At 35.4% G+C, this 25,961-nt stretch overlaps 3 protein-coding genes across 8 annotated transcripts in view; 1 reads left to right on the top strand and 2 right to left on the bottom strand.

Moving 5' to 3' along the window:
• Positions 1-4,902, bottom strand: part of LOC101901281 (tyrosine-protein kinase Src64B) — a 128,963-nt gene extending 124,061 nt beyond the window's left edge. For both annotated transcript variants that reach the window (XM_005191517.4, XM_059131241.1), the window contains exon 1: positions 4,694-4,902. The gene's annotated coding sequence lies outside the window, so the exon portion shown is untranslated. The remainder of the gene's footprint in view (positions 1-4,693) is intronic.
• A 3,405-nt stretch (positions 4,903-8,307) lies between these two features.
• LOC101901606 (histone deacetylase HDAC1) lies at positions 8,308-13,081 on the top strand. Its single transcript, XM_005191518.4, has 5 exons — positions 8,308-8,570; positions 9,108-9,220; positions 10,236-11,167; positions 11,785-12,086; positions 12,157-13,081. Exons 1-5 carry the CDS (start codon positions 8,525-8,527, stop codon positions 12,219-12,221), a joined length of 1,458 nt encoding a protein of 485 aa, XP_005191575.1. The 5' UTR covers positions 8,308-8,524; the 3' UTR covers positions 12,222-13,081.
• Positions 13,082-16,436: 3,355 nt separating this feature from the next.
• Positions 16,437-25,961, bottom strand: part of LOC101887310 (axotactin) — a 238,775-nt gene continuing 229,250 nt past the window's right edge. For 3 of the 5 annotated variants that reach the window (XM_059131289.1, XM_020039625.2, XM_011297586.3), the window contains one exon: positions 16,437-17,044. In XM_059131289.1, coding sequence (XP_058987272.1) covers positions 16,667-17,044 — 378 coding nt within the window. In that variant the 3' untranslated portion in view covers positions 16,437-16,666. Of the gene's footprint in view, positions 17,118-25,961 lie in introns of all 5 variants that reach the window. The other 2 variants (XM_059131292.1, XM_059131293.1) reach the window with 2 other exon arrangements.

The raw sequence follows: 25,961 nt of genomic DNA, 5'->3' as shown, positions 1-25,961 counted from the left end.
AACCGATCCCGATAAAATTTGGCAGAGGTATTTTCGATCTGTATCTGATGTCGCCTATCAGATATGCTTGTTGTGAAGTGCATATTACACATGTGAAGGACTATAACACCAAATCGGATGGAACATAAGTATGAGAGCTATGGCTATATCTGAACCGATTTTTCACCAAAATTTGAAATACTTGCTTCTGGGCTGAATTCCGTCGGATGTGCCAAAATTCAGTCCATTTGAGCTGATATTAGCCATTTGGTGTTCAATAATCCTGAAATCGGATAGATAAATATATAGGAGCTATATTCAAATCTGAACCAATCTCTATAAAATTTGACAGAGGTATTTTTGAGCTCAATAAGTTATCTGGTACCAATTATCATTCCTATATACAGTATATTACGCATGTGAGCGACTTAAAACTCCAAATCGGATGAAACATATACATGGGAGCTATAGCTATATCTGAAACGATTTTCACCAAATTTAATGTACTTGCTTCTAGACTGAATTTTTTTTTTTTGGATGTGCCACAATTTGGGCTGATATTGGAAATTTGGTGCACAATTAACCCGAAATCGGTTGAAGATATATGTGGAAGTTATATCTAAATTTCAACCGAATTCAATCCAATTTCAAAAGTGTTCGTCCTTGGGCCAAGCAAATGATTTGTGGAAAATTTCATCTCAATCGGATAATAAATGCGACATGTATTTTGTTCACAAAAATAGATGGACAGACATGCTTAATTCGACTCCGAAAGTTATTCTACGAAGATCCTTAACAGTAACTATGGGTCTAATTTGGAATTAAAACCACAAATAGTTTATTTAATTTTCAAGAAAAAGACAAATTTGAAATAGTTTGCATGTTTGCTGTTTCTTAGGCATTACAAATGAACTGTTAAAAATTAAAAATAGACGTTTCGAATTTCATCTGGTGAATATAATCCAGATGATAGTAGGGAAGATAATCTCCGCCCGACTTCGGGAGCAACTAGCTTTTCGCCACATTACATCCTAAATACGAAAACAGCACCAACGTAGTCCCCAAATTGGCAAATTTTTATAGCATATTGCTTTAAAATCTCATTTTTGTTGGTTGGATCCCATAATATATCCAATGTTCAAAAAACTATATAAATTGTTTAAATAATAATAAAATACTATATACATCGATTTCTCTTCATTAGTATTACAGACATATTTTAGCAACTACTCGTGGAGTCCTTAGAATTTTCTATAGAAAAATCTGTCAGCAAAAAGAGATTTCATGCATCTATTACTTAAGGTAGATTTTTGAGAAAATGTAATCTGTGAGCGCTTATGGACCTGGATACACTTACAGGCAAAGTTGGACGTCCTATAAAAAACGCCATTGCAATAATTATGAAATATAAATGATATCCAAAACTCAATTGCAAATATAGCTCCTCAAAAAAAAAAAAAGAAGGAAATTGTCATTTATTTTCCTCTAATTAAAACTTGTTGAGAATTAGAAACTCTATTAAAACAACTATTAATGCTATTGAAGGTCAACTAAATGCCATTATACAAATATAAATCTTCTTTAATTTCACTCAATTCCATTTGTGAACATATGGTGGTAATAGACCACCATATGGACTGTCAGTCTGTCAGCCTGCGAACACTTAAAGAACAATGAAAACGCGAGAGAAAAAAAGATGTTAGTAAAAAAATACCAACTAATTGCCCTGTTACACTACTATAGGGGCATAGGCATAAATAAAATAGGAAAAATGTTATTTACGACGCATCGTCCAGTTTATAATAATTAAGAGCTGTTTAATGATGCATCATATTTTGGGAACACGAAACGCTAATTCCAGTCGACTTGCATGATAATATTTAAAATTGTTGAATGCATTTGTATGAAAAAGTTGTGATTAACAGTTTTTTTTTTAAGAAGTACAAACCCAAAACCATAGAAACGGTTGACTTTATCACTTCAAAGATATTTCCGTATCTAAAGTCAAGGATATTAGAATTGAGATCATATTCTGTACCACAAATTAAAGCATGGGGGGAAACATCGAATAATATGGGAGGTAATCTGTTCCCTCCTACACTCCTTAACCCTTCATTATTGTACAGCTCAAGTAGATTATTATATTCATCGACAGCTCAGGATTTTTCCATATTTTTATAAAGATTATTGATTTAATCATTGGAAAGACTTTAAAAGTACTTCTCAAACAAGCTTTAATATAATTTAAAATTTTTACGTCTGTGTGTCCTTCAATTTCGAAGGAAAGAAAAGAACTCTGTGGCTCGTACCGTGATACTGGTAGCGTAGCCCGACGTCTAGAAAGTGGACGGAAGAAAACAGAAACATTAGCAGGTAAAGCCATTGAAATTTCAAAAAGTGTAAGAACTTACACCGCAACGGAAAGAAAATAGACTCAAAAAAGCTAAAGAGTTGGAAGAAAGTAGTGAACTGCAGAATTTGGATTTCTCCGATGAGAAAACATTCGATGTCCAGCAGTTTGTAAACAAACAAAATGATCGTGTTTACTTGCCAAAGAGGTCAACTGAAAATGTGCGCGTTCGGTTGGCCACCAGAACTCAAGCGCCGGCATAGGTGATAGTGTGGGCCGCCATTAAGGGCGATGGGCGCTCTCCGCTCGTATTAATCGACCGTGGCATCAATAGGTCAAAATACCGCGTATGGCGGTTTCATTGGCCGTTTGAAGGTCATAATTCGTTGCAAAGGTGACCAATGCGAACAAATCTAAACTTATACTAAAATTTGATGCTATTTCCGAAATTTATTGCTTTCAATAAAATTTAAAAAAAAAGTAAAATTATGGATTTTGAATTTGTTGCAGTTTTTTATGAAAAAAAAATCGTGTGGTAATGACTTGGTGCCCATTTGAGGTTCATTTAGAATACAATTATCCAACTATTTTCAAGGTTCTAGGTTCAACTATTTTCAAAGTTCATATCCAGGCAAGTAACAATTATAATGACTATTGTGAACCTTTTCAGTGGCCGTATGATATTGGCAAATCTCAGAAACATAGTTATAAATAAAGCATCAAATTGGGTCGGTTGAACCCAATTAATATATAATTTGTACGGCTTTAATTTTAAAATACTTAATAGGCCTAATTGTCTCCTACAGTGCCGAGGTCTAGGCTGGGGCTGAATTGTGAATATGAAGTAAAAAATATTTCCTTTATAAAAGATTTCTTCTCACATTTTCATGGAACGAGAATTTATGCCCTGGAGTACTTTGAAGCAGAATAAGATGTGCCATTTAATTCACTTCATCTCCAGTAATTTCACAGAAAGTTATTATGTTGTTGTGACGAAAAAAATCCGCAGCTCTATTCTGATTTCGCTTCAAAGTTCTGATTTATAGGTATTAATGAGAAGGATTTCGAAAGCCCTACAGATAAAATAAAAACTTTGCCAAAAATGAAAAAAAAAAAAAAACAAACAGCTGAGTATAAAAACTTACCAAATTATGGGGATACCTCGAGTTTCTTATGGCTATATTGACACCTTATTATATGGATTTAAATACACTTCATAGACCAAATCAACAAAACCTCCCAATCACTAGAATTATTTGCTGCCATTGTACCCAATCACCAGCACCTGGAATACGGGTTATCCACCTTACACAGTGCTTGCTACTTATTGATATCCATCGTTTGGGAGGTTCCTGAACAAGATTATGTTATGTCCACCACAGTCCAATAGGCAGGCAAGGTAACAAAACAAAACTTGCAAAAACAAAGTCATAAAGCAAGAGAAACTATACAAAAAAAAAGAAAAACGAAAAAATCCAGTGAAAAGGACAAAGGAATGAGAAGGAAGGGGAGGGGCAGATTATTCAGCAAAAAAAAAAACTAAAATCGACACCGGATCGAAAACGAAGTTAAATGCCCACATAAGACGACAGGGAGTATGCAGAGATAACAAGGAAATTGTTCCCCATCGAAATAAAACAAAATTGGCAGACAATGGAGCTCCTAGTTTGTTGAGCCGCCACAACAACAACAAAAAACAAGGAAGATATTCTTTTAATTTATTTAATTGAAGTAGAAGAAGCAGCGGCAGCATAAGAAAAAAACAACATTTACAAGAGACCAGGAGAGGGATAGAGGAAAATATGACAGACAAAACATACGCACACACCCAAACCCGTAACATCGAAACAACCGACCGACCACCATAAACAGCCTCCACCTTTTTTTCTTCGGCAACACTCAACACACTCTCTCGCCAACACTCAACGCTCTCTTTTTGTCGCCGCCAGCCGCTGGCGTTGTGCTTACCGCCGTCTCAGCGGCAGAGCACAACATTGAACATTAAATTAATTGAATTAATTTCAATTTGTTTATATTTTTTCGTTGTTCGTTTGGTTTTTTTCTTTTATGCTCACGCTCTCTCTCTCTTTCTTTTAATCCATGTTGGTTTCTTAGTGCACACACAAGAAGCGATTTGAAAATTTCTTTTATTTTGTATTTGTTTGCTTTCTTTATAAATTCTTTTTCTTTTGGTTATTTGCTTTTCAACACCAACTCCACATTTGTGGAGTTGTTCTTTATGCATTTTTACATATATTTTTTCTCACTTCACTTCGTTTACCCACACATGTTTTAACTTCATTTACATGACAATTTTTCTCGTTCGCTTCAATTTATGTATTCTCCTCGCACACACAAACTTACTTTTTACTGTTGTCGCAGTTTGTACAACGAACCAAAGAATGGCACTGGGCAAATGTGGCTTAGCGAGCCACTTTGATTTAATACAAAAAACTTGATTTCTTTTTATTTAGACTTTTCTATTATTATTTATTCTCTACGTTACGGAAAAACACACCGAGCAGAAAATTCTTCACACACGACGAACGCACCAACCAAGACTGAACGAGAATTTGCTGTAAAAATTTTTACACCACTACAGTAAAAGCAACTCTGCGTTTTAAGTCGTCCTTCTCTGGCGAGTACCGAACGATACAACTGTTAGCGGTAGCTTAGTGTATTTCAAATATTTGACATATAAATATGTCTATTAAAATAATTTTTATCGTTTCAAAATGTTAATTGATTTTTGCTTTTTTGTTTTAATATTTTTAGATACTTTCTTTTTGATCTAATAATAAAGTACTTTTTAATGCAACATTGTTGTTTACTCGGCGAAATATTTTTGTTTTTCTCTTTGTTGTTGTTTTCGTATTAATCTCTGTTTATTTTCCACTAGCGATTAATCAAATAATCGATTTATTGCTATCGACTTTTTAGCCCGCTCCACGATATCCAAAGGAGTTACACTGCCTTTACACTGTGCAATTTTTAGCTGACATTTTTATCAATTCTCTTTTTTTTTCTGCGTAAATCTTCGCGCCTTTACACGGTGGCATTTTTCGATAATAGTGGTTGGCATTTTTTCTGACATTTTATTTTATTCAGTATTTCGTATAGAGCTAATTGTTTGTAACAGATATTTATAAAGGACTGATTTAAAATTAAATGTGTAAATCTAAAGAAGAAATGATGGAAAAAGTTATTGAGGTGTTAAATATTACATTGTTAACTTTTATTTTAACATTCTTTTTTTTACTTTTTAATACTTCCAATTAATTTTCATATAATTCACTATACAATTCAATCACTAAAAACATTACATCACAATAAAAGAAACGCATCAAAAATTACAATAAAGAAACGATATGAAATGTCAAAATTATAAAAAATTCGGAAGAAGCAAAAAGAAAAATGCAAAGAAAATGGCATGTAACCCTGTGCGGTGGCTTATCGTGCCATTTTTTCTTCTATCTTTGTCTCTCTACACCTTTTACCAACAATAAAAAATGGCATGGTTAAAAAATGTCACCGTGTAAAGGCAGTGTTACAGAATCTCAATGCAGAGGTCGCAAATAAATTTTCAACAAGTAAAATAGTATCAGTCGGATTTGCCGACAGATTTATACCCCCAGCCATGAGTTATGATTATTCAAACTGTTAACCCTTTAGGGGGGAGGTTCCGAAGCAGTTGGCCAATATTGACCAATTCGTATCTGACCTAAGACTGATAAAAATATTACAACGTGCCAAATTTGGACTATAACAACTACTTCCTATACATTATATGAGATATGTACAAATTTTTGAAAAATGTAGAAATATGCATGAGGTAACAGATATAGCTGACCGAAGTATTGCATATTCATACTTCATCTAATACAGATAAAAATATTGGTATGTGCGAAATTTCAAGGAAATCGAACATTTATATCTAGTTTTATGCAAAATCATTAATGTCGATAAACTACTACAATCGCCGACTTGTTTCACAAGTTGTGGCAGATATAAGTATTGGAAATTGTGACCCTTTGTGGGTGAGGTTCCAGAAAGGGTTGGGAGATATACTATATCATCTTCCCAACAGATCTTGCATTAGCAAGATATTTAGATGTGAGAAATTTGAAGAGAGGTTGTTGTTTTTTTCTCTTTTTTTGAGCGTTTCGTTTTTCAATAATATGACCCCTTTCTGTGGGAAGTACCAGAAGAAATGGTCCAATCTGTATCATCTTTATAATAGCTCTAGTGTTGATGGAAATATTAAGATATACAAAGTCTGAATGGAATCGGATGTTAATTTCGTATTTTATGATACTCAAAATGGATACTGGATACTCAAAACTTTGACCCTTTGTGGGGTAAGTACTTAAAGAAGTGGACCGATATATCGATATATGGTGATGTGTGTAATTTGAAGACAATCGGACAAGAACATTTTATAAGAGATATAATTATTCAAAATATTGATCCTTTGTGAGGCAGGTACTTGATGGTGTGGGCCGATATTTTCCATTTTCTGACATGGGCTAGCGTCAATTCAAATGTTAGGATTCGCAAAGTTAGAGCATTATCCTCTCTCTTTCTGTGCAGTAAATTATTTTCTTAAAAAAATGTATACATCTTGTGTGAGAAGTACCAAAAGGAGTAGGCCGAAGGAGAGCTCCGAACTCGATCTAAGTTTGACAATAATATTGCGATGTTCCCAGTTTGGATCAAATCGGACATTTCCTTCAAGAGTTATTGAGCACAACATACAGACAAACGGACGAACGGACATCGCTAAATCGACTCCAAATGTCCTGAAACGGATTTGATCCAAAGACACCTAGGGTCTAAACCCCTTATTTCAAAGGGGCACGTTTAGTATATATCAAATGATATATACCCTTAGCCATATGGCTATGGCTGAAGTATGACATAGCAAACACCTGAATATATATTTTTCTTTTGTTAGATATGTAATAAAATGAATATAGTTTTTGTATGTGTAATGCCCGTTGTTATATATTTTCTTTATAGTACAGGCAGATGCATCAACGCTTGGTAGCATTGATATGTCAAAAAAAATTGTAATGTTTTTTCAAATATAAGTAGATTTTGAAATGTTTTCTTATACGAATTCATTCGGAGGTGGTTTTAATTCGCGTATTTCAACAATTTTTACAAATTTAAATAATTTTTCATTCAACATTTTCAATCCCAATTGGTTTGGCAGTTCATTGTCCCATCAGCTGTGTCAATGCGTCTACCAATATTCTCCTATCATGATTACATCTTACCTTTAAAATAAATGCATTGTTTCAAAGATATGTCAAGCTTTTTGTAAACATAAGTGGTTGTTTGTAATTAATTTCATGAAATAAATAGACAATTATTTCTCAAAAAAAAAAAAAAAAAAAACTGAGGCGAAAATTGATAATCAAATGGAAACCAGCCCATTGCCATTTTATTGTCATAATTGGTTTGCTCCATTGTAGAATAATACAAGTAACAGAAAGGGTTGTTGTGCAACAAATGTAACACCAACCACATACAAATTTGTTTTGTACGTAATACAAGTGTCAGAGTTATATGTCCAAAAATGTAAACAAAACAATTAATTTTCAATAAATTATGTTAATTTCAAAAAAATATAAATTTTTGGAATTTTGGTTTTTAGATTAAAGTGCAGAAGAATAGTTCTTTAATTATTTAATTTTAATGCTTTCATATCATTCCCCTTAATGTATGGTGGTTAGCAGTTGGTTCAAATCTCTCAACTCTTCAAGCAATCGCTAGAAAATCGTGAAAAAGCAACATCCCATTCAAAGTTTTCGCATCATCGCTGTTGGCGTTTTGTTAAGAATAACAGGTAAATTTGCCAATCAGATCGATAATGTGTACCGCAATAAAATCGATTGTTCGATTCTCTATAATATGACACCAAAAATCGATAAGTTGACAATCGACTTACAGATCCCTAAGTCGGCTAAAGGAAAATCACGAATTGGACAGACATTTCCAAAAACAATTCGCCCAGTAAAGACGCGCTCTTCTTTGGCACCCACCATCACTTACGATCAACAAACACAGAACTGGGCAAACATTGTTTAAACTATTTGCGTTAAACTACGGTTTTTAATACCAACCATAGCTAGAAAATAATATAGTGGAAATCAATTTAGTCTAAAAGTAGAGAAAAACAAATTCATCATCATGCAGTCTGCCCATAGTAAAAAAAGAGTGTGCTATTATTATGACAGTAAGTTAATTTTGTTTTATTTTCATTACTTAAATATAATGTTTAACTTGTTGGTAAGTTTTTTTTCGTTCCAAAACACTGGCTACCAATTTTGGTTAATGCAATTCTCACGACCATTTGTAAATATTCATAATTTAAAACGACTGTACCATCGGCTTTTCAATACATCGCAGCACACTACGCTGTACACAACACTTTGTTCGAACGACCATACCTTGGACGACGTGTGAATTGCAAGACGATAGTCTTTTGCCATCTCTCTGCCGGCGTTTGCACGTATACAAAGTACAATGTGGTAGATGCTCTGCTCGTTGCGTTTTGTTTGTAGAATGTGCGCGTTTTTTTGTGTACTCTGTGGGTATGGTCGTTTATGAGAAAAAAAAGTGTCTTGCTTGTGTGAAAACATATGACGCTACGGAGGACTCTCGATTTAAAAATGTTTTTTTGTTTGAATAATGGAAATATTGAAATTGTTTACAGCACTTTGTTTTGAAATTTCATGATAATAATTTTGTTTTCTCTTTCCCTTCTTCATAGGTGATATTGGCAACTATTACTATGGCCAGGGACATCCCATGAAACCTCATCGTATACGTATGACCCATAATCTGTTGCTCAACTATGGGCTCTATAGAAAAATGGAAATTTATGTAAGTTTAAAAAAATATTTCTAATAGAAAAAAAGGAAAATATATGATCTTACATTGTATAGATTATCAGGGTCCATTTGAAGAGATAATAATAATTAAGAACTAAGTATCACGATTTTAAAGAGCCGTATTCAATTTCACAAGCCTGTTCGAATACCAGACAGACATTTTTCATGAATGAAAAAAAGAGTTTTTCTTCCAAAAGAATTGAGATGAAAAACTAAATTTCCAGATAGGACACAGTAAAGAAGTTCTATATTTTGTCCTGCAAGCTGCAACATGCAACAATTTCGTCGCAACATTTTTAAAATGTAATTAATTTTTTTTACATTTTACATAGTACCAAGATGTTCTTGTATAAGTTGTATTGACAAGATTGTCCCGCTAATAAGATGAGCCAGACATCAAATTAAGAAAATCAGCTACTTCAATGGACTGTCTTAAAACTTTTCGAGATAGAAAGATATTTTTATTAGTACGATTAAAACATAAATGTTTTTTTTTTTTAAGGAAAAATAAAAGAAGTGTAAGATACTCAATACATTTTCGTTTAAGATTGAGTTTGACAAACATCAAGATTTTCGTTATGGACTTAACTCATACCAGTCAGTTTTCTTTATTAATTTAGAGTTAGTAGTAGAACTAGGTTAATAATTAACATAACTGTACTATATCCGGATTAAAGTTGGGCCAGTGTATAATGTTTTTCTCCTCGCCTGATATCCGGTCATTGATGGAAATGATCAGTTCGTCCAGGAAATTGATAGCGACACTAATCGAACCATTTAAAATAATTTATTCGTCTTGCCCGAATATTATCCCGAAAATACGGACTTCAATTCAGGTGCCAAAACTACTCCATCTAATGTCTGGTGTGGCGAGGTTTTATTACTTCTTGACTGTGCCGGTATGATTGCCACATATGAATGCTGGGTAGACCTGTTGGCTTAGCCTGTGTTGATTTTGTTCATTTTTTAATATTTAATAATAAATCTATATTTCTTCTTTCCCACAGCGTCCCCACAAAGCCACTGCCGATGAAATGACCAAATTCCATTCAGATGAATATGTTCGCTTCCTACGATCGATAAGACCCGACAATATGACTGAATACAACAAACAAATGCAACGGTTTAACGTTGGCGAGGATTGTCCTGTCTTTGATGGTCTCTATGAGTTCTGTCAGCTTTCTGCGGGTGGTTCTGTTGCTGCTGCCGTTAAACTGAATAAACAAGCCTCCGAAATTTGCATTAATTGGGGTGGTGGTCTGCATCATGCCAAAAAATCTGAAGCATCTGGATTTTGTTATGTTAACGATATTGTTTTGGGCATTTTGGAATTGTTGAAATATCACCAGCGTGTTCTTTACATAGATATCGATGTCCATCATGGTGATGGTGTGGAAGAAGCTTTCTATACAACAGATCGTGTGATGACGGTTAGTTTTCACAAATATGGTGAATATTTCCCTGGCACTGGGGATTTGCGTGATATTGGTGCTGGTAAGGGTAAATATTATGCTGTTAACATACCGCTGCGTGATGGCATGGATGATGAGGCATACGAATCGATATTTGAACCAATCATCTCCAAAGTTATGGAAACTTTCCAACCCGCCGCCGTGGTCTTGCAGTGTGGTGCTGATTCGCTGACTGGCGATCGTTTGGGTTGCTTTAATTTAACGGTCAAGGGACACGGTCGTTGTGTGGAATTTGTAAAGAAATATAATCTGCCGTTCTTAATGGTTGGTGGTGGTGGCTATACCATTCGTAATGTATCACGTTGTTGGACATATGAAACATCGGTGGCCCTGGGTGTGGAAATAGCAAATGAATTGCCATACAATGATTACTTTGAATATTTCGGTCCCGATTTTAAACTTCACATCAGTCCCAGCAATATGACAAATCAAAATACAACAGAATATTTGGAAAAGATCAGAAATCGGTAAGTGTATTGAATGTAAATAGATAGAATTTTTCGATAGATGTAAACGCTTTGAAACCCTTGGTTATTGACGGGAAAAAGGACATGAATACTACGATAATTCATGTTCACTGTCCTGGCTAGTTCTTGCGGTCCCAAAAATGAATCGTCCGTAAATGAACGCTCTTGCTTCAAGGCAGGGCACAGACGCAGTCTGTTTCGCATACTCTGATGATAAGGCCAAAGTCGAACCGGTCGTTCTTGTTTCGCCGAAACCTTGTTACCCGAATCAGACTTGCGAGTAGCAGATATTGATCAGACTGACTTCATGGGTCTTTCATCCAGAATTATTGGCTGATATTCGTCGAGAAGATCTGCTATATCTATCTTTCCGATAAGTCGAACAGAGTAACGTGCGGATTGGCCGATGTGTAATGTACAGGGGTCAATAAGGAGTCCTCAGCGGCGATTCAAAGTAGAATCCTTTTTATACCTTCCACCTTGGAAAGGAGGGTATATTAACTTTGTCATTCCGTTTGTAACATTGACGATTCGATCTTACTGTTTTCTATAAAGATTCCGGTTTATATATATTTCAAAAAATTTTGAAATACTAAATCCCAAGCTTTTCTTTACAGGCTCTTTGAAAACTTGCGTATGTTACCACATGCACCCGGCGTGCAAATTCAGGCGATACCCGAAGATGCAATCAACGATGAATCAGAAGATGAAGATAAAGTTGACAAAGACGAAAGATTAACTCAGGCCGATAAAGATAAACGTATTGTGCCGGACAATGAATTCTCCGATTCAGAAGATGAGGGTGAAGGCGGCCGTAGAGATAATCGTTCCTACAAGGGTCAAAGAAAACGACCACGGCTCGATAAAGAAGGTGGCAAGGCAACAGAGAATTCCGAAGCCAAAGATGACAAAGAGAAAAGTGAGTGTATTTAATCAAATATAAAATCTGATATGAAAATTCTAATTTGTTACTGTTTTATTATTTCCAGTGGACACAACAGAAACCGAAGAACCTGCTAAAAGTGAGGATGGCAAAAAAGAGAACAACATATGACGTGGTGGCCGTAATTGGTTATAGAAACCAATCAAACGTTCATCGAAGTTTAAGCCTAATTTAACGTAGCGTTTATTTAATTTTTAATTTTTCTAGCTGTGTACTGCTAATCCACTTTTTTACTATCTTCACTCATGTATCCTCCTTCTCATCCATTTGAGGGCGTGTTATTTTTCATTTTCAATTAAAAAAAAAACGTTTGGATAAACGAATATTTTTCATCTCTTTTGAGTTGGTGAATTTTTAATAGAAAATTCTCTTTTATTTGGCAATCGGACTCTTATAGAGACGCAAAGGCCGTAAACAAAACACGTCTACCAATGAAAATTAAACGTTATATTTTGTACTTTAGAAGTAAATTCTACAAATATACTATATGTATTTTAAGTTAAGATGTGTAACATATTTAGAAAGAAAATCTTCATTTCTAACTGCAAAAAGTGAAATGGAAGAAAAATAAGAAACAACAACTTAAATAATTATACAAAAATATTTTTCTTCTTAATATCATAGAAAATACAAAAAACATACGACACAATTGTTCCATATGCAACCAAATACCCGAGTCTTCTGAAGGGAAAATTTACATACCCTCCCCTCCCCAACCTATATACTAAATACTTTCACACACACCAACATACATACATACTAATGCATACAATATTTACTTGTTTTTCAACTCAATATACTGATAGAGTTTATTATTTATATAACATACATCTTTTTACATCGTAAAACATAAATGAAATGAAAATATTGCATATAGGTATGTATGTATGAACTTAAGACAACAACAAAATAGTAATATACATATACACCAATAAATTCAACAAGAAAATACTTTAAATATGGACTAAAAACCAAGCGTTTTATTTGTCTTGCCGATTGAATGTGAAGGCGCTGGAATAGTTTTCAATTATGAATTTTTTTAGTTTCAATACCATATGTACCTTTTACATAATTGTTTCAATTAATTGTATACAACCATTTGTTTCATTACAAATTATCCTCTTATAATTTCATAAGTTTTTTTTGGTCTTCTTAATATCTGGATTTTCCACATACTTATGGCAGATACGTCACTTGTCCATTCGAAGATAGCTGTAATAAATATACATCACTTAACATTGTGATTACTCAGCGACTGCAGCCACTTATGAGAAATTTTGACTGTCAAATGAGGTTCTTGCGTTTGCGTATTTAGATAACAGGCAATAAGACTCCAAGCAAAGATTGCCGCTGACTTAGAGCATATTTTATGATAAATTCAGAGATGATGGGAATTGTTTTATGATACTTTTTTTGTATTTTACACTCTTAACATGTACCTTAACATCTTCGAAATGTCAAATGCAAAACATGCATTAGGTGCTTACACGAATGAACGCGGAACACGTTGGAATCCAGATACTTTTCTTTAAAAAAGCTTTTTATCAAATCGTGGAGGTATTGAAAATTCGGCCCGGTCGAAATTAATGTTTTTATACTCTACACCACATAACATGGAGAGGGAAGGACATTTGTTTGTAAAATGGAGAGGGAAGCGAGATAGACCCATAGTTTGAGGATCTTCACAGAATCACTTTCTGAGTCCTTTCAGTCCTTCCGCCCGTCTGTCCATGTATTTTTGCGAACAAAATGCAGGTGGCATTTATTATCCGATTGAGATGAAATTTTCCAAACAATATTTGTTTGGCCCAAGGGCGAACCCTATTGAAATTGGTGATAATCGGATCAGATTAAGATATAGCTCCCATATATCTTCAACGAATTTCGGGTTAATTATGCACCAAATGACCTGAATTTTGGCAAATCCAACTGAATTAAGTCTAGAAGCAAGTAATAAAATTTGGTGAAAATCGGTTCAGATATAGCAATATCATATGGGAGATATTATATGTTTCATCCCATTTTGACGTTAAAGTCCTTCATCCCATTGTGACGTTAAAGTAATATACATTCGACAACAATGATATTTGATAGCAGATATCAGATACAGCCCAGAAATACCTCTGCCAAATGTTATAAAGATCGGCTATAGATTTGGATATAGCTCCCATATATATCTTTAATCTGATTTCAGGTTTATTGTGCAAACAATGGCTTATATCAGCCCAAATGGAGTGAATTTTGGGACATACGTTTCCATTTTGTGGAACTCGGCTCCGATATATATTTTTTTTAATATAGTCCTTTTCGAAGTGATATCATGGACCTTACAGAAATGTTATTTGGTATAAGAGATAAAAATGTTTCCGTCATATTTGGTTAACATCGATTCAGAATTGGATATGCCTCCCATATATTAGTTCCCTCTGAAACCAAATTATAACTGTTCTAAAGCCAAATGTTGATAGGTGGTATGATCTACTTTAAATAAATTCTTTTGTTACGGGAGCTCTACCAAATGTGCATACAAAGCCATAGAAGTATAAAGATAGGACAAGTCAGACTCAAAATATTATCACCAGGGGTCTTTGCCTCTATTGTTACGATATCATAACAACATAATACAATTTTGTGCCCAGAGTTTTGGTTTACAGAAACTGTTTTTCGTAAAACTGTTCTGTAATTTTGTTTTTATACCCTCCACCTTACATAGTATGGAGGGTATATTAAGTTCGTCATTCCGTTTGTAAATCATCGAAATAATCATTTTAGACCCAACAATTCTTGATCATCGTAAAATTCTAAGACGATTTAGCCCTGTTCGTCCGTCTGTTGTAATCACGCTACAGTCTAAACGAATTAAGATAGGAAGCTAAAATTATGCACAACTCTCTATTTTGTCTGTAGGCAGGTCAAGTTCAAAGATGGACTATATCAGTCCACGATATCGTATAGCCCCCATATAACGGTACCCCCGATATTCGGTATTTTGATAATGTTAGCCACATTTTTCTGAAAATCCACACAAGTAGTTCCTTGTGAATACTTTACCCCCTGAGAGAGAATTGTCTATATAGGTCCACGATATCGTATATCCCCCATATACGGTACCCCTCGATTTTCGGTATTTTGATGACTTTACCCACATTTTTCAACAGAATTGTCTGAAAATCCACACAAGGAGTCCCTTGTGGGTACTTTATACCTCGGCTGAGAATTATCTATATAGGTCCACGATATCGTATATATATATAATGGTACCCCTGATATCCGGTATTTTGATGATTTTACCCACATTTTACAATCGTATTGTCTGAAAATCCACACAAGGAGTTCTTTGTGAGCACTTTACCCCCTGAAAGGGAATTGTCTATGTAGGTCCACAATATCGTATATCCCCCATATAACGGTACCCCCGATATTCGGTATTTTAATGATTTTAGCCACTTTTTTTCCAATGTAATTATCTGAAAATCCACACAAGGAGTTCCTGTGAGTACTTTACATACAGACAAAGATTTGTCTTTATAGGTCCACAATATTGTATATCGGCACTTTCCTATATTAGATATTTTAGAGATTTTAAAAGAATTTTTAATGGATTTTATTTTTTTAAATTTTTAATTCGTTCCAAATGGTGGAGGGTATTTAAAGTTCGGCCCAGCCAAACATACTGCTTTTTTACTTGTTTATGCTAACATGTCTATGTTGTGAGCAGCGCCTCTACATGCTTTTCACATTAACTATTATTCCATAATGCATTTTGTCCAGTCTTTGCCGCTTTAGGTCTTTGATGCATGGTAATGTAGGGTACCAAATAGTCGGCCCCGCCCGACTTTTAGATTTTCCTTACTTATTTTTAAATGAAATTTTATCAGAAACTACTGAACTTAAAAATATACTTGGATTTATAGTAAAATTTTGTGTAAAATATTTCTTCTTTTTGAAACTTTGTTTCTTGACGTCATTCTTCTAAAATTATAATCTCTATGCGAATATTGGATATACTTTATTTTTGGTAGGTTTTAGACTTTGATACATTCTGGAATCTGTAGTGGAACACAATTTTTTAGCTCTACTTTCATAATCTCCCAACTTTTACATCGTCCTTCACAACTTAACTGAAATCTTCAAACTCAAACCCCAGACAGTGTCACCATACAATAGGCAACTTGGTGAGGCTTCCACAGTTTATTACTCTATGGAAAGAAAATAAAACATATTGAATTCTATATGCAATACAAACCTTGATTTCTATTTAATTTCATCCAAATAAATTATTTTCATCATTACAACACATTCAAATTGTTAATGTTTTTTTTTCTGTTTTATATTTTAGTTTTCTTTTGCTATATACATACATTTTGTTACTAGATCCTATCTAAATACACTTAAATACAGTATATTCTAAATTAACTAAAAAAACATAAATAATTTGCGAGCCATAAATGTTGTATTCGTTGAGAGAAAATTAAGTAAACAGCCGATGATAAGTATTATCGAATTAGAAGACAAAAATACTGTGGACTAAGGTTTTTTCTTTATTTTTTTTTAAACTAATCTAAAGATAATATAGAATCAATACTACTTCGATTACGTGGCCTCATCAGGGGACCACCCAAATAACTGATTGGATTTGAGAACTGGCGATGGGTGTCATCGATGAATGCCGGAGCAATGGGTGTTTGAGAATTTTTTCGTTTGGGCACAAAACTTTCCACAGGTACATCGGCAATTTCCACCACTTTGGGCGTAACGGTTTCACTTGGCGCTGCCGCTGTATTGGGTTGCTTCCTTTGACGACTACTTTCTTCCGTTGTGGGTAATTTGAAGCTAACAAACCCTTTTCTCTTTGGCCGTTGCACGGATAATGTTCGTAGAATAGGATTTGGATTTCTCGACGCCGACGCTGTTGTCATCTGTTCTACAAGGGGCTGGTAAAGGGATTTTAGGATTATTTGATTGTTAGTGAGTTGTTGTCTGGTTAAATTAGGAAAAATCTGTTTGCTTTTGGTGTTGTGTTTTTTGTTTTATGTTATTATTGGGAAAATGTTATGGAATTTGGTAGTGGGAAGGGGGATGTTTGCCAAAAACCAAGGGTGAAAGGATAGAAATAAATTAAATTAGTTTAGTAAAATTAGTAAAAAAATGTAAAAAAAAAGAAATTCTTCAAAAATTATTAGATTAGTAGATAATAGATATTTGTTCGTTCCATTGAACTGTAGGTGGGATTGTGTTTAGCTGTTAGATCCGTAAATCTGTATAGTGGAGAAAAAGCTGTGCTAAAATGTGAAGCCGAAGGAGAAATGAATAAAAAATTAACAGTTATAAAAAAATATTAAAGTACTACCAGTAACATGTATTCCAACACATTTCAATGTTGGTGTAATGTATTTAGCTTAATTGAATACAGATTCCCATTTCTGATTCCCATTATGAATTCCTGGCGTTTATTTTAGGTTTATTATACTCATATACTCAAGTTAAGATTTAAGCCATTTCGGTCCATGACTGTTCCTCCCAATATTCGGTATTTTGATGATTTTAGAGATATTTTTACCGGAATTGTCTTAAATTTTGTATTTGAAGTTCGCCTATGCCAGAAAATTGTCTATGCAGGTCCACGTCTTCGTTTGACCCCCATGCAACGATACCTCCCGATATTCGGTATTTTGATAATTTTAGCGACATCACCCACCGGAATTGTTTCAAATTTCGTATGTAAAGTTCCGAATCAGTACTACAGCCTATACTTATGAATGAACATGTCTTCGTATAGTCCCCATATAAGGGCTTCATTTAAGAAGTGTTTTTCTACGGATATTTTTTGACAATTTTCAAGTTTTTAAAAGTTCGACCAGGTCCAACTTACCTGCTTTCTTATTTGTAAAATGTCATCTTATACTGAAATCATATTAGAATATATTTCATTTAATTTCTAATTTTATGGGAACAATCCTTCATTTACATTAGATCAACTCTTAATACGAATATCGAGATACACGAAGCTTGACGAAAGTCGCTAACTTGTTTCGCATGTTATAAGAGTTATAATTACAGTTTTAATTATTCAAAATTATGAGGAGAACTAGAAGGAGTGGGTCGATAAATTCCATATTCACATCAGATTTCTGGTTGGAAGCAATATTTAGATGAATCAAATCTAAAAAGAATCCTTGACTTGTTTCGCATTTAATGGGCGGTTGGTTATTTAAAATTGTGACCCTTTGTGGGGAAGATACCATTAGGTGTGGACCGATAAATCCCGCCTTCACACAAAATCGTTGAGCGTTAGCAAAAATATAGTGGTTTGTGGAATTTTTAAAAGAATCGAAAGCTTATTTCGTTTTTTTCTGAGAGTTACAATTATTCAAATTTTTTGATCCGTTGTGGGAGAGGTACCGGAAGTAGAAGTTGAATATATCCCACCTTCACACCAAAACTAGTGTTGGTAAAAATATTGGGAATTATGTCATTTGTAGAGTTTTGAAAGCTTATTTCGCATTTTATGAGCGTTTTGTTATTCAAAATGTTGACCCGTCGTGTGGAAGCTACTATGTAGAAAGAGTGGACCAATATCAATTATTCTTAGATCAGATCTTGAGTTAGTAAAAATATTAGAATGTGTAAAATTTAAAGGGAATTGTAGTATTATTTCGCATTTTATGAGACTTATAATTGTTCAAAATTTTAACCCGTTGTGGGGTAGGAGGGATCTAATATATTCCATCTTCAAACGAGATATTTTGTTAAAAAAACATTGCAGTTTGCGAGTTTTGAAGGCAGTTGGACACCTTTATCACATTTTATAAGGGTTATGATTTTTCAAAATGTTGACGCTTTTTTGGGGGAGGTGCTTGATGGAGTCGACCGAATTATCCATTTTCGCACCTGACTTAGCACTGAGAAAAATATTGGGATTTGCAAAGTCGACACCAAACAGAATAGTGCTTTCTCTATCTATGAGGTAAGTTATTTTCTATTCCTTGGAAAATTTCGACCTTTTTTAAGGGAGGTACATGAAGAAGTGGACCGATGTTGTCCATTTCCGAACTTGATCTACGTTTGATAATAATATTACGATGTACCAAGTTTGGATCAAATCTGATACTCCCTTCGAGATTCATCGTGCGCACCAGCCAGACACAATGACAGACACGCTAGATCGACTCCAGTTGTCCTGAAACGGATTTCATCCAAAGAGACCAAGGGTCCAGAATCATTATTTCGATGAGGCACGTTTTGGACGTATCAAATGATATATCCCCTCAGTAGCCATATGGCTGAGTGTATCACAATGTAGTCCCTTTATTTGGGTAACTTTGCGATCTGGGTTTCAAAACTCCGAAACACGTCTTTTATATTTTTATCTCTTCTTTCATTATGTTTGTTTGTTGAAAATTCGAATTTTGTTGCACAGTGTTATGTTTAATAAGGTGTTGACCCTTTGAGACAAGCACCATCAATATAAGACGCGTTTTAATTATTTTGCTCTTACGCTTTGGTGCTTCTATAAAGTAGACACCGTGCCACTCATCACGTCTGTAAAGGAGACTCTCCTCTTTTCAACTCTTCCATAAAGAAAACGGCTTGTCTTCAACTCGTCTATAAAGAACACCCGCTACATTTCAGCTCTATAATGAATAATCTCTGCCATTAGCTTGGGTGTAAAGAAGGCTTTCTCCTTCAGTTCGTCTGTAAGGAATGCGTCCTGTCTTCAGTTCGTTAAAAAAGAAGACTCCCTGGCCTTAATCTCATCTCTTAAGAACATTCCCCTTATTTCAGCTCATTTATTGTGAAGAGTTCCTGCATTCATCTCGCCTGTAAAGAAGGCTTCTTGTCTTCAGTTCTTCTGTAAAAAGTCTCTCTGGCTTTCATTTCATTTATAAAGAAGACTGCTTGTCTTCACCTCATCGATAAAGAAAAGACGTCATAACCTTCAGCTCATCCATAAATAGGTCTCCCTGACCTTCAACTGGTCTGTAAAGAAGAATCTTTAGAAATTAGCTCCTCTGTAAAGAAGAATCTCTAGACCTTAGCACGTCTAAAATAATCCCGGGGTTATTTTCGTTTATTGTAACTCCCTAAATGGCATTAATAAAGACCTACTGCATTATATATAGGCTCTCCTTTCATCAGCTGGTATAATTATTTTTTCCTTCTTGAACCTGTCGAAAAGGTACAGCTATAAGGACTTCCTTCATTAGTTAGTGTATAAGAACTCACATTTTCAGCTCTTCTATAAGAATTCCACTTTTCCACCCCTGTAAAAGGCTGTTTCAGCTGTTAGTCTGTAAAAACTCCGTTCCTATTTTTAATGTCCTAAATTACAATTTACACAGCAGCTTCTAAGCGCATTTTTGCATAGACACACACATCACGTTTAGATCTTTTAAGCTTTTTTTTTGGAAGGGAAACTTTTTTGTTCAGTGAAAACAATGTTTTAACAAAATCGTACAATCGCTCTTCATGCAAGTGCTACCGGTGTGTTTGCGTTGTACTATGGTACGACAAACTAACAATCCATTCATTTCGTCACTTTGTCATAGAGTCATTCATAGAAGGCATTTTCAATGTTCCATTCATTCGCCCATTCACTTACTCAGTCACTCATTCATTCATTCATTCATTGATTCATACAGTGGGTCTTTCAGTCACAACATAGACGGCAACATTTGTGTGTACAAACACACGCACACACACTCGTAAATGTCTGTATATATTTCTGTTCGTACGAACATAGTTTTAGTCATATTTGTACATTTGAATTGGCAAAACAAATGTTTTGTTTGTCACATTTGTCTGCGTGTATGTATGGCGGAGGCAGAAGGCAGGAAGTAGGTTGGCAATTTAGTTCATATTTAAAGTGCAACATTATATTAGGGTGGTCACATCCGGTATGGCTACGTATACATTTATTTCCGTAAAATTGGTGTCCAATTCTACACCTCTAGTAGTTGGCATGATCAAAGCAGCGACAATATTCAGATTTAAATAATTTTATTATTTACGATCCACCCCAATACCCTGCCACGTTTGAGTGCACCCATACATTGGCAACATTTACATGCACATTTATTGTTAGCCAGAGCCTAAATTATGGAACAACAAAAATCGTGTCATAAAACAATTGTCGCTTTCTTTAAATTTATACAAACATGAAATTAGTCCATGCAGACACACAGACAGACAGACAGACGACGTTTGTACCAGCAGCTACATATGTGGGACTGGAAATGGACTCGTTGCTGTAGCATATGAATCACATTTTGTGAGACACTTTAATTAGACTTAAACAACGACGTTTACATACATACATATATATTAAATATGCACATGGATGAAGGTAAGTGAAACTGGTTAAGTCACAATATCCTTTGGTGGAATTTTATTGCTATGATCCTAGGATTAATTTAAACATAAATATAAGAAATTCATAAAAGGGTTAAAGAGTGATGTAGTTTAAGAAATAATTGAAGTGACTTTTTTAAATAAACTAAAGACAGGGTGTTCTTATATGGGACTTTAAAACAGGACTTGTTCGTATATGTCTACAACTGCAGAAAGTGATTCATCTTTATAGACAAGCTAAAGGCAAGAACTCTTTATGGATCATCTGAGGGACCGGGAATCTTTATAGTGGTGCTGAAGGCCACAAAGTCTATATGAGCGAATCTCTTAGACGAGCTGAAGGCCAGGTGGTTTCGAGCTGGGGTCAAGTGGCCTCAATAGACGAGCTGAAGCCCAGGGAGTTCCTATAGACGAGCTTAAGGTCAGGCAGTCTATATAGACCAGTTGAAGTCCAGGGGCTCTCTAAAAGCCAGGGAGTCTCGATAGACGTGCTGAAGTTCATTGACGAACTGAATCCCGGGGATTCGCTATAGACGAACTGAGGGCCAGGGTGTTTCGATTAACGAGCTGAAAACCAGGCAATCGCTATAGACGAGCTGAAGCCCAAGCAATCGCTATAGACGAGGTGAAGTCCAGGCAATCGCTATATATAAGCTGAAGCTCAGGAAGTCGCTATAGACGAGTTGAAGCCCAAGAGTCTTGATAGAGGAGCTGAAGGCCAGGGAGTCTCGATAAATGAGCTGAAGACCAGGCAATCGCTATAGACGAGCTGAAGCCCAAGCAATCGCTATAGACGAGCTGAAGTCCAGGCAATAAGTTGAAGCGCAAGAGTCTTCATAGACGAGCTGAAGGTCAGAGAGTCTCGATAGACGAGCTGAAGGACTGGGAGTTTTGATAGACGAGGTGAAGGCCAGGGAGTCTCGATGAACGATCGGTATAGACGAGCTGAAGCCCAAGCAATCGCTATAGACGAGCTGGAGTCCGGCCAATCGCTATATATAAGCGGAAGTTCAGGAAGTCGCTATAGACGAGTTGAAGCCCAAGAGTCTTGATAGAGGAGCTGAAGGCCAGGGAGTCTCGATATACGAGCTGAAGGACTGGGAGTTTCGATAGACGAGGTGAAGGCCAGGGAGTCTCGATAATCGAGCTGAAGACCAGGCAATCGCTATAGACGAGCTGAAGCCCAAGCAATCGCTATAGACGAGCTGAAGTCCAGGCAATTGCTATATATAAGCTGAAGCTCAGGAAGTCGCTATAGACGAGTTGAAACCCAAGAGTCTTGATAGACGAGCTGAAGGCCAGGGAGTCTTGATAGACGAGCTGAAGGCCAGGGAGTCTCGATAGATGAGCCTCGATAGACGAGGTGAAGACCAGGGAGTCGCTAAAGAAAGGCTCTTTGAAGCGAAGGGAAAGGATTAATGAAGGACGAAGAAGGAAGGACATCTTTAAAGGTCAGTTGAAGGAAAACCTAATAGGCCAGCTGAGAGAAGTCCTTAGAGGCCAGCTGAAAGAAGTCTATAGAGGAAGGAAAGAAGTCTTTATAGGCCAGCTAAAGGAAGTCCTTATAGGTCAGCTGAAGGAAGTTCTTATAGGTCAATTGAAGGAAGTCCTTATAGGCCAACTGAATGAAGTCCTTATGAAGGACGTCTTTATAGGCCAGCTGAATGGCGACTTTGTAGGCCAGCTGAAGGGCGACTTTATAGGCCAGCTGAAGGGCGACTTTATAGGCCAGCTGAAGGGCGACTTTATAGGCCAGCTGAAGGGCGACTTTATAGGCCAGCTGAAGGCCGACTTTATAGGCCAGCTGAAGGGCGACTTTATAGGCCAGCTGAAGGGCGACTTTATAGGCCAGCTAAAAGGCGACTATATAGGCCAGCTAAAGGACGTTTTATAGGCCAGCTAAAGGACGTTTTATAGTCTAGCTGAAGGAAGTCCTTATAGACAAGCTGAAGATCGTCCTTGTAGGCCGGTTGAAAGGAATCTGTATAGACCACTTGAAGGGAATTCTAGTCTGTTGAATTTCTCAAGCTGTTCCAGAATTTATGGTAAGACAATATTTCAAAAATCTTGTACGGTAATTTATAGAAAGAGCTTCTCTGAAGTATAGAGGTCTTCTAGTAAACTGTAGTTATTTTCAACGTTAATATCTTCTTGTAGATACCTTTCATAGGTCTACTAAAAATAGAAACCCTTACAATGATCTTTTGTCGGCAATACATCTCCCTTCCAACTTTGCCACCTCTACGAAAATTACATTAGGATTTCTACTTCCTTACAAATAAATTTTAATTCCAATTTCACTTGACGACAACACAAATAGTTCCGCAACAATAGTCGTCAAAATAAACTGAAATTAAAAAAATATGAAATGTCTTAAAAACTTCCCCTCACACATAAGAAACTCTATTAAAAAGTATGTAAACAACAATAAACACCATGTGGCACAAGCGTGTATGTTTTCACACACAATATACGCTTGTTATTACCCTGTCGTAATATGAATGAAGAAAATAAAAACAACAACAACAACAACGATTATTTTTGTTGAAATATTGTCGTGCTAAATATTTTCCTGCAATTCATTTACGAAAATTAAATGGTTTTGCTTTACAATTTCTTAAGCTGTTTGAATGGGTGTTTTTTGTTTGTCTCTCTTGTCGTTTTTACTACATTTAATTTTACAAAAAAATATTAACAAAATTCTAAGCTTGCAACAAAATAAAAAAAAACACACACACACTCACACAAGCACACATAATAACAGTAAGTGTCATGAGGATAATGATTGTGATGCATTTACTTGTCATATCAACACTCAAGAATGGGGGTCAGTGTACAGGAGCGTTGACGAACGAGCAAGAAAATTGTTTCTTTTAAAAACGGCAGAGATGGGCAGCATTGGAATTTGTGTGTGACTCATGACATGGGAGTATACGTTTTAACATTACTTATACGTTATGTAGTAATATATCGATTGAACAAGTAAAATAGTATCAGTCGGTTTTGACGAAAGATGTATACCCCCAGTCTTGAGTTATGCTTATTCAAAAAGCTGACTTTTTAAAAGGGAGGTTTCGAAGCATTTGGCCAATATTAACCAGTTCGTATCTGACCTAAGACTGATATAAATATTACAGCGTTTCATATATGTGCACATTTTTGGAAAATGTGGAAATATGCGTGTGGTAACAGATATAGTGGACCATTTTCATACTTCATCTAATGTGCAAAATGTACTGGTATGTGCAAAATTTAACGGAAAGCGAACATTTACATCCAATTTTATCAAATTTTGATGAAATACAAAATTCATATCAAATTTCTGGTTAAGCGAAATATTAAGATATAACAAGTTGTAAAGAATCGCCGATTTGTTACGCAAGTTATGACAGATATAAGTATTGGAAATTGTGACCCTTTGTGGGTGAGATACCAGACGGGGTTGGCATATATATACATCTTCATCTTCACAACAGATCCTGCGTTGGCAAAAACTTTTTGGATGTTTGAAATTTGAAGAGAGTTGGATGCTTATTTCGCTTTCTTTGATCGTTTTGCTTTTCAAAAATCTGGAACTCTATGTGGGGGATGTACCAGAAGAAATGGTAAGATGTCTTTATAACAGATCTTACTTTGATGGAAATATTGAGATGTACCAAGTAAGAATGGAATCTAATGTTAATTTCGCGTTTTATGAGCTTCATGAATATTCAAAATTTTAACTCTTTGTAGGGGAGGTACCAAAAGGAGTAGACCTATATATTCCATCTTCACACCTGACTTTGTGATATGTGTAATTTGAAGAGAACCAGAAGCATATTTCGGATTTTATGATCGTTTTGGTTATTCAAAACTTCTACTCTTCGTGGGGTGGTACCAGGAGGAATGGTCCGATCTCTAGCATCTTTATAACATATCTTGGGTTTATGGAAATATTGTGATTTGCCGAGTTTAAATGAAATCGGATGTTAATTTCGTCTTTTAAGAGCTTCAGGGATATTTAAAATTTTAACCCTCTGTGGGGGAGGTACCAGAAGGAGTAGACCGATATATTTCAATTTCCCACTAGACCTTGGGTAAATAACAATATTGTGCTGTGTGTAATTTGAAGACAACCGGATACTTACATCACATTTTATAAGAATTATAATTATTAAAAATTTTGACCCATTGTGGGGGAGGTACTTAATGGAATAGATCGATATTGTAGTTGCAGCAAAATCGGATTATCCTTTCTCTTTCTGTGCAGTAATTTTTAAAAAATTTCGACCTTTTGTGTGGAAAGTACTAGAAGAGTGGGCCGATATTGCCCATCTCCGACCTCGATATAAGTTTGACAATAATATTACGATGTACCAAGTTTGGATCAAATCAAATAACCCTTTTGAATCAGTCAGACGATCGATTTCAAACGCCCTAAAATGGATTTGGTCCAAAGAGACCTAGGATCTAAAACCGTTATTTCAATCAGACACGTTTTGTCTGCAACAAACGATATAT

The sequence above is a fragment of the Musca domestica genome, unplaced genomic scaffold, assembly GCF_030504385.1.
Source record: "Musca domestica strain aabys unplaced genomic scaffold, Musca_domestica.polishedcontigs.V.1.1 84, whole genome shotgun sequence".
NCBI lineage: Eukaryota > Metazoa > Arthropoda > Insecta > Diptera > Muscidae > Musca > Musca domestica.
Note: the sequence above shows the minus strand (reverse complement) of the source record. Positions and strands in the feature narration are given on the sequence as shown.

Coding starts and splice junctions, on each gene's coding strand:
- LOC101901606 (XM_005191518.4), top strand. CDS start 8,525: ATGCAGTCTGCCCATAGTAAAAAAAGAGTGTGCTATTATTATGACA. Junction 8,571..9,107: donor AGTGTGCTATTATTATGACA/GTAAGTTAATTT, acceptor CCTTCTTCATAG/GTGATATTGGCAACTATTAC. Junction 9,221..10,235: donor ATAGAAAAATGGAAATTTAT/GTAAGTTTAAAA, acceptor TCTTTCCCACAG/CGTCCCCACAAAGCCACTGC.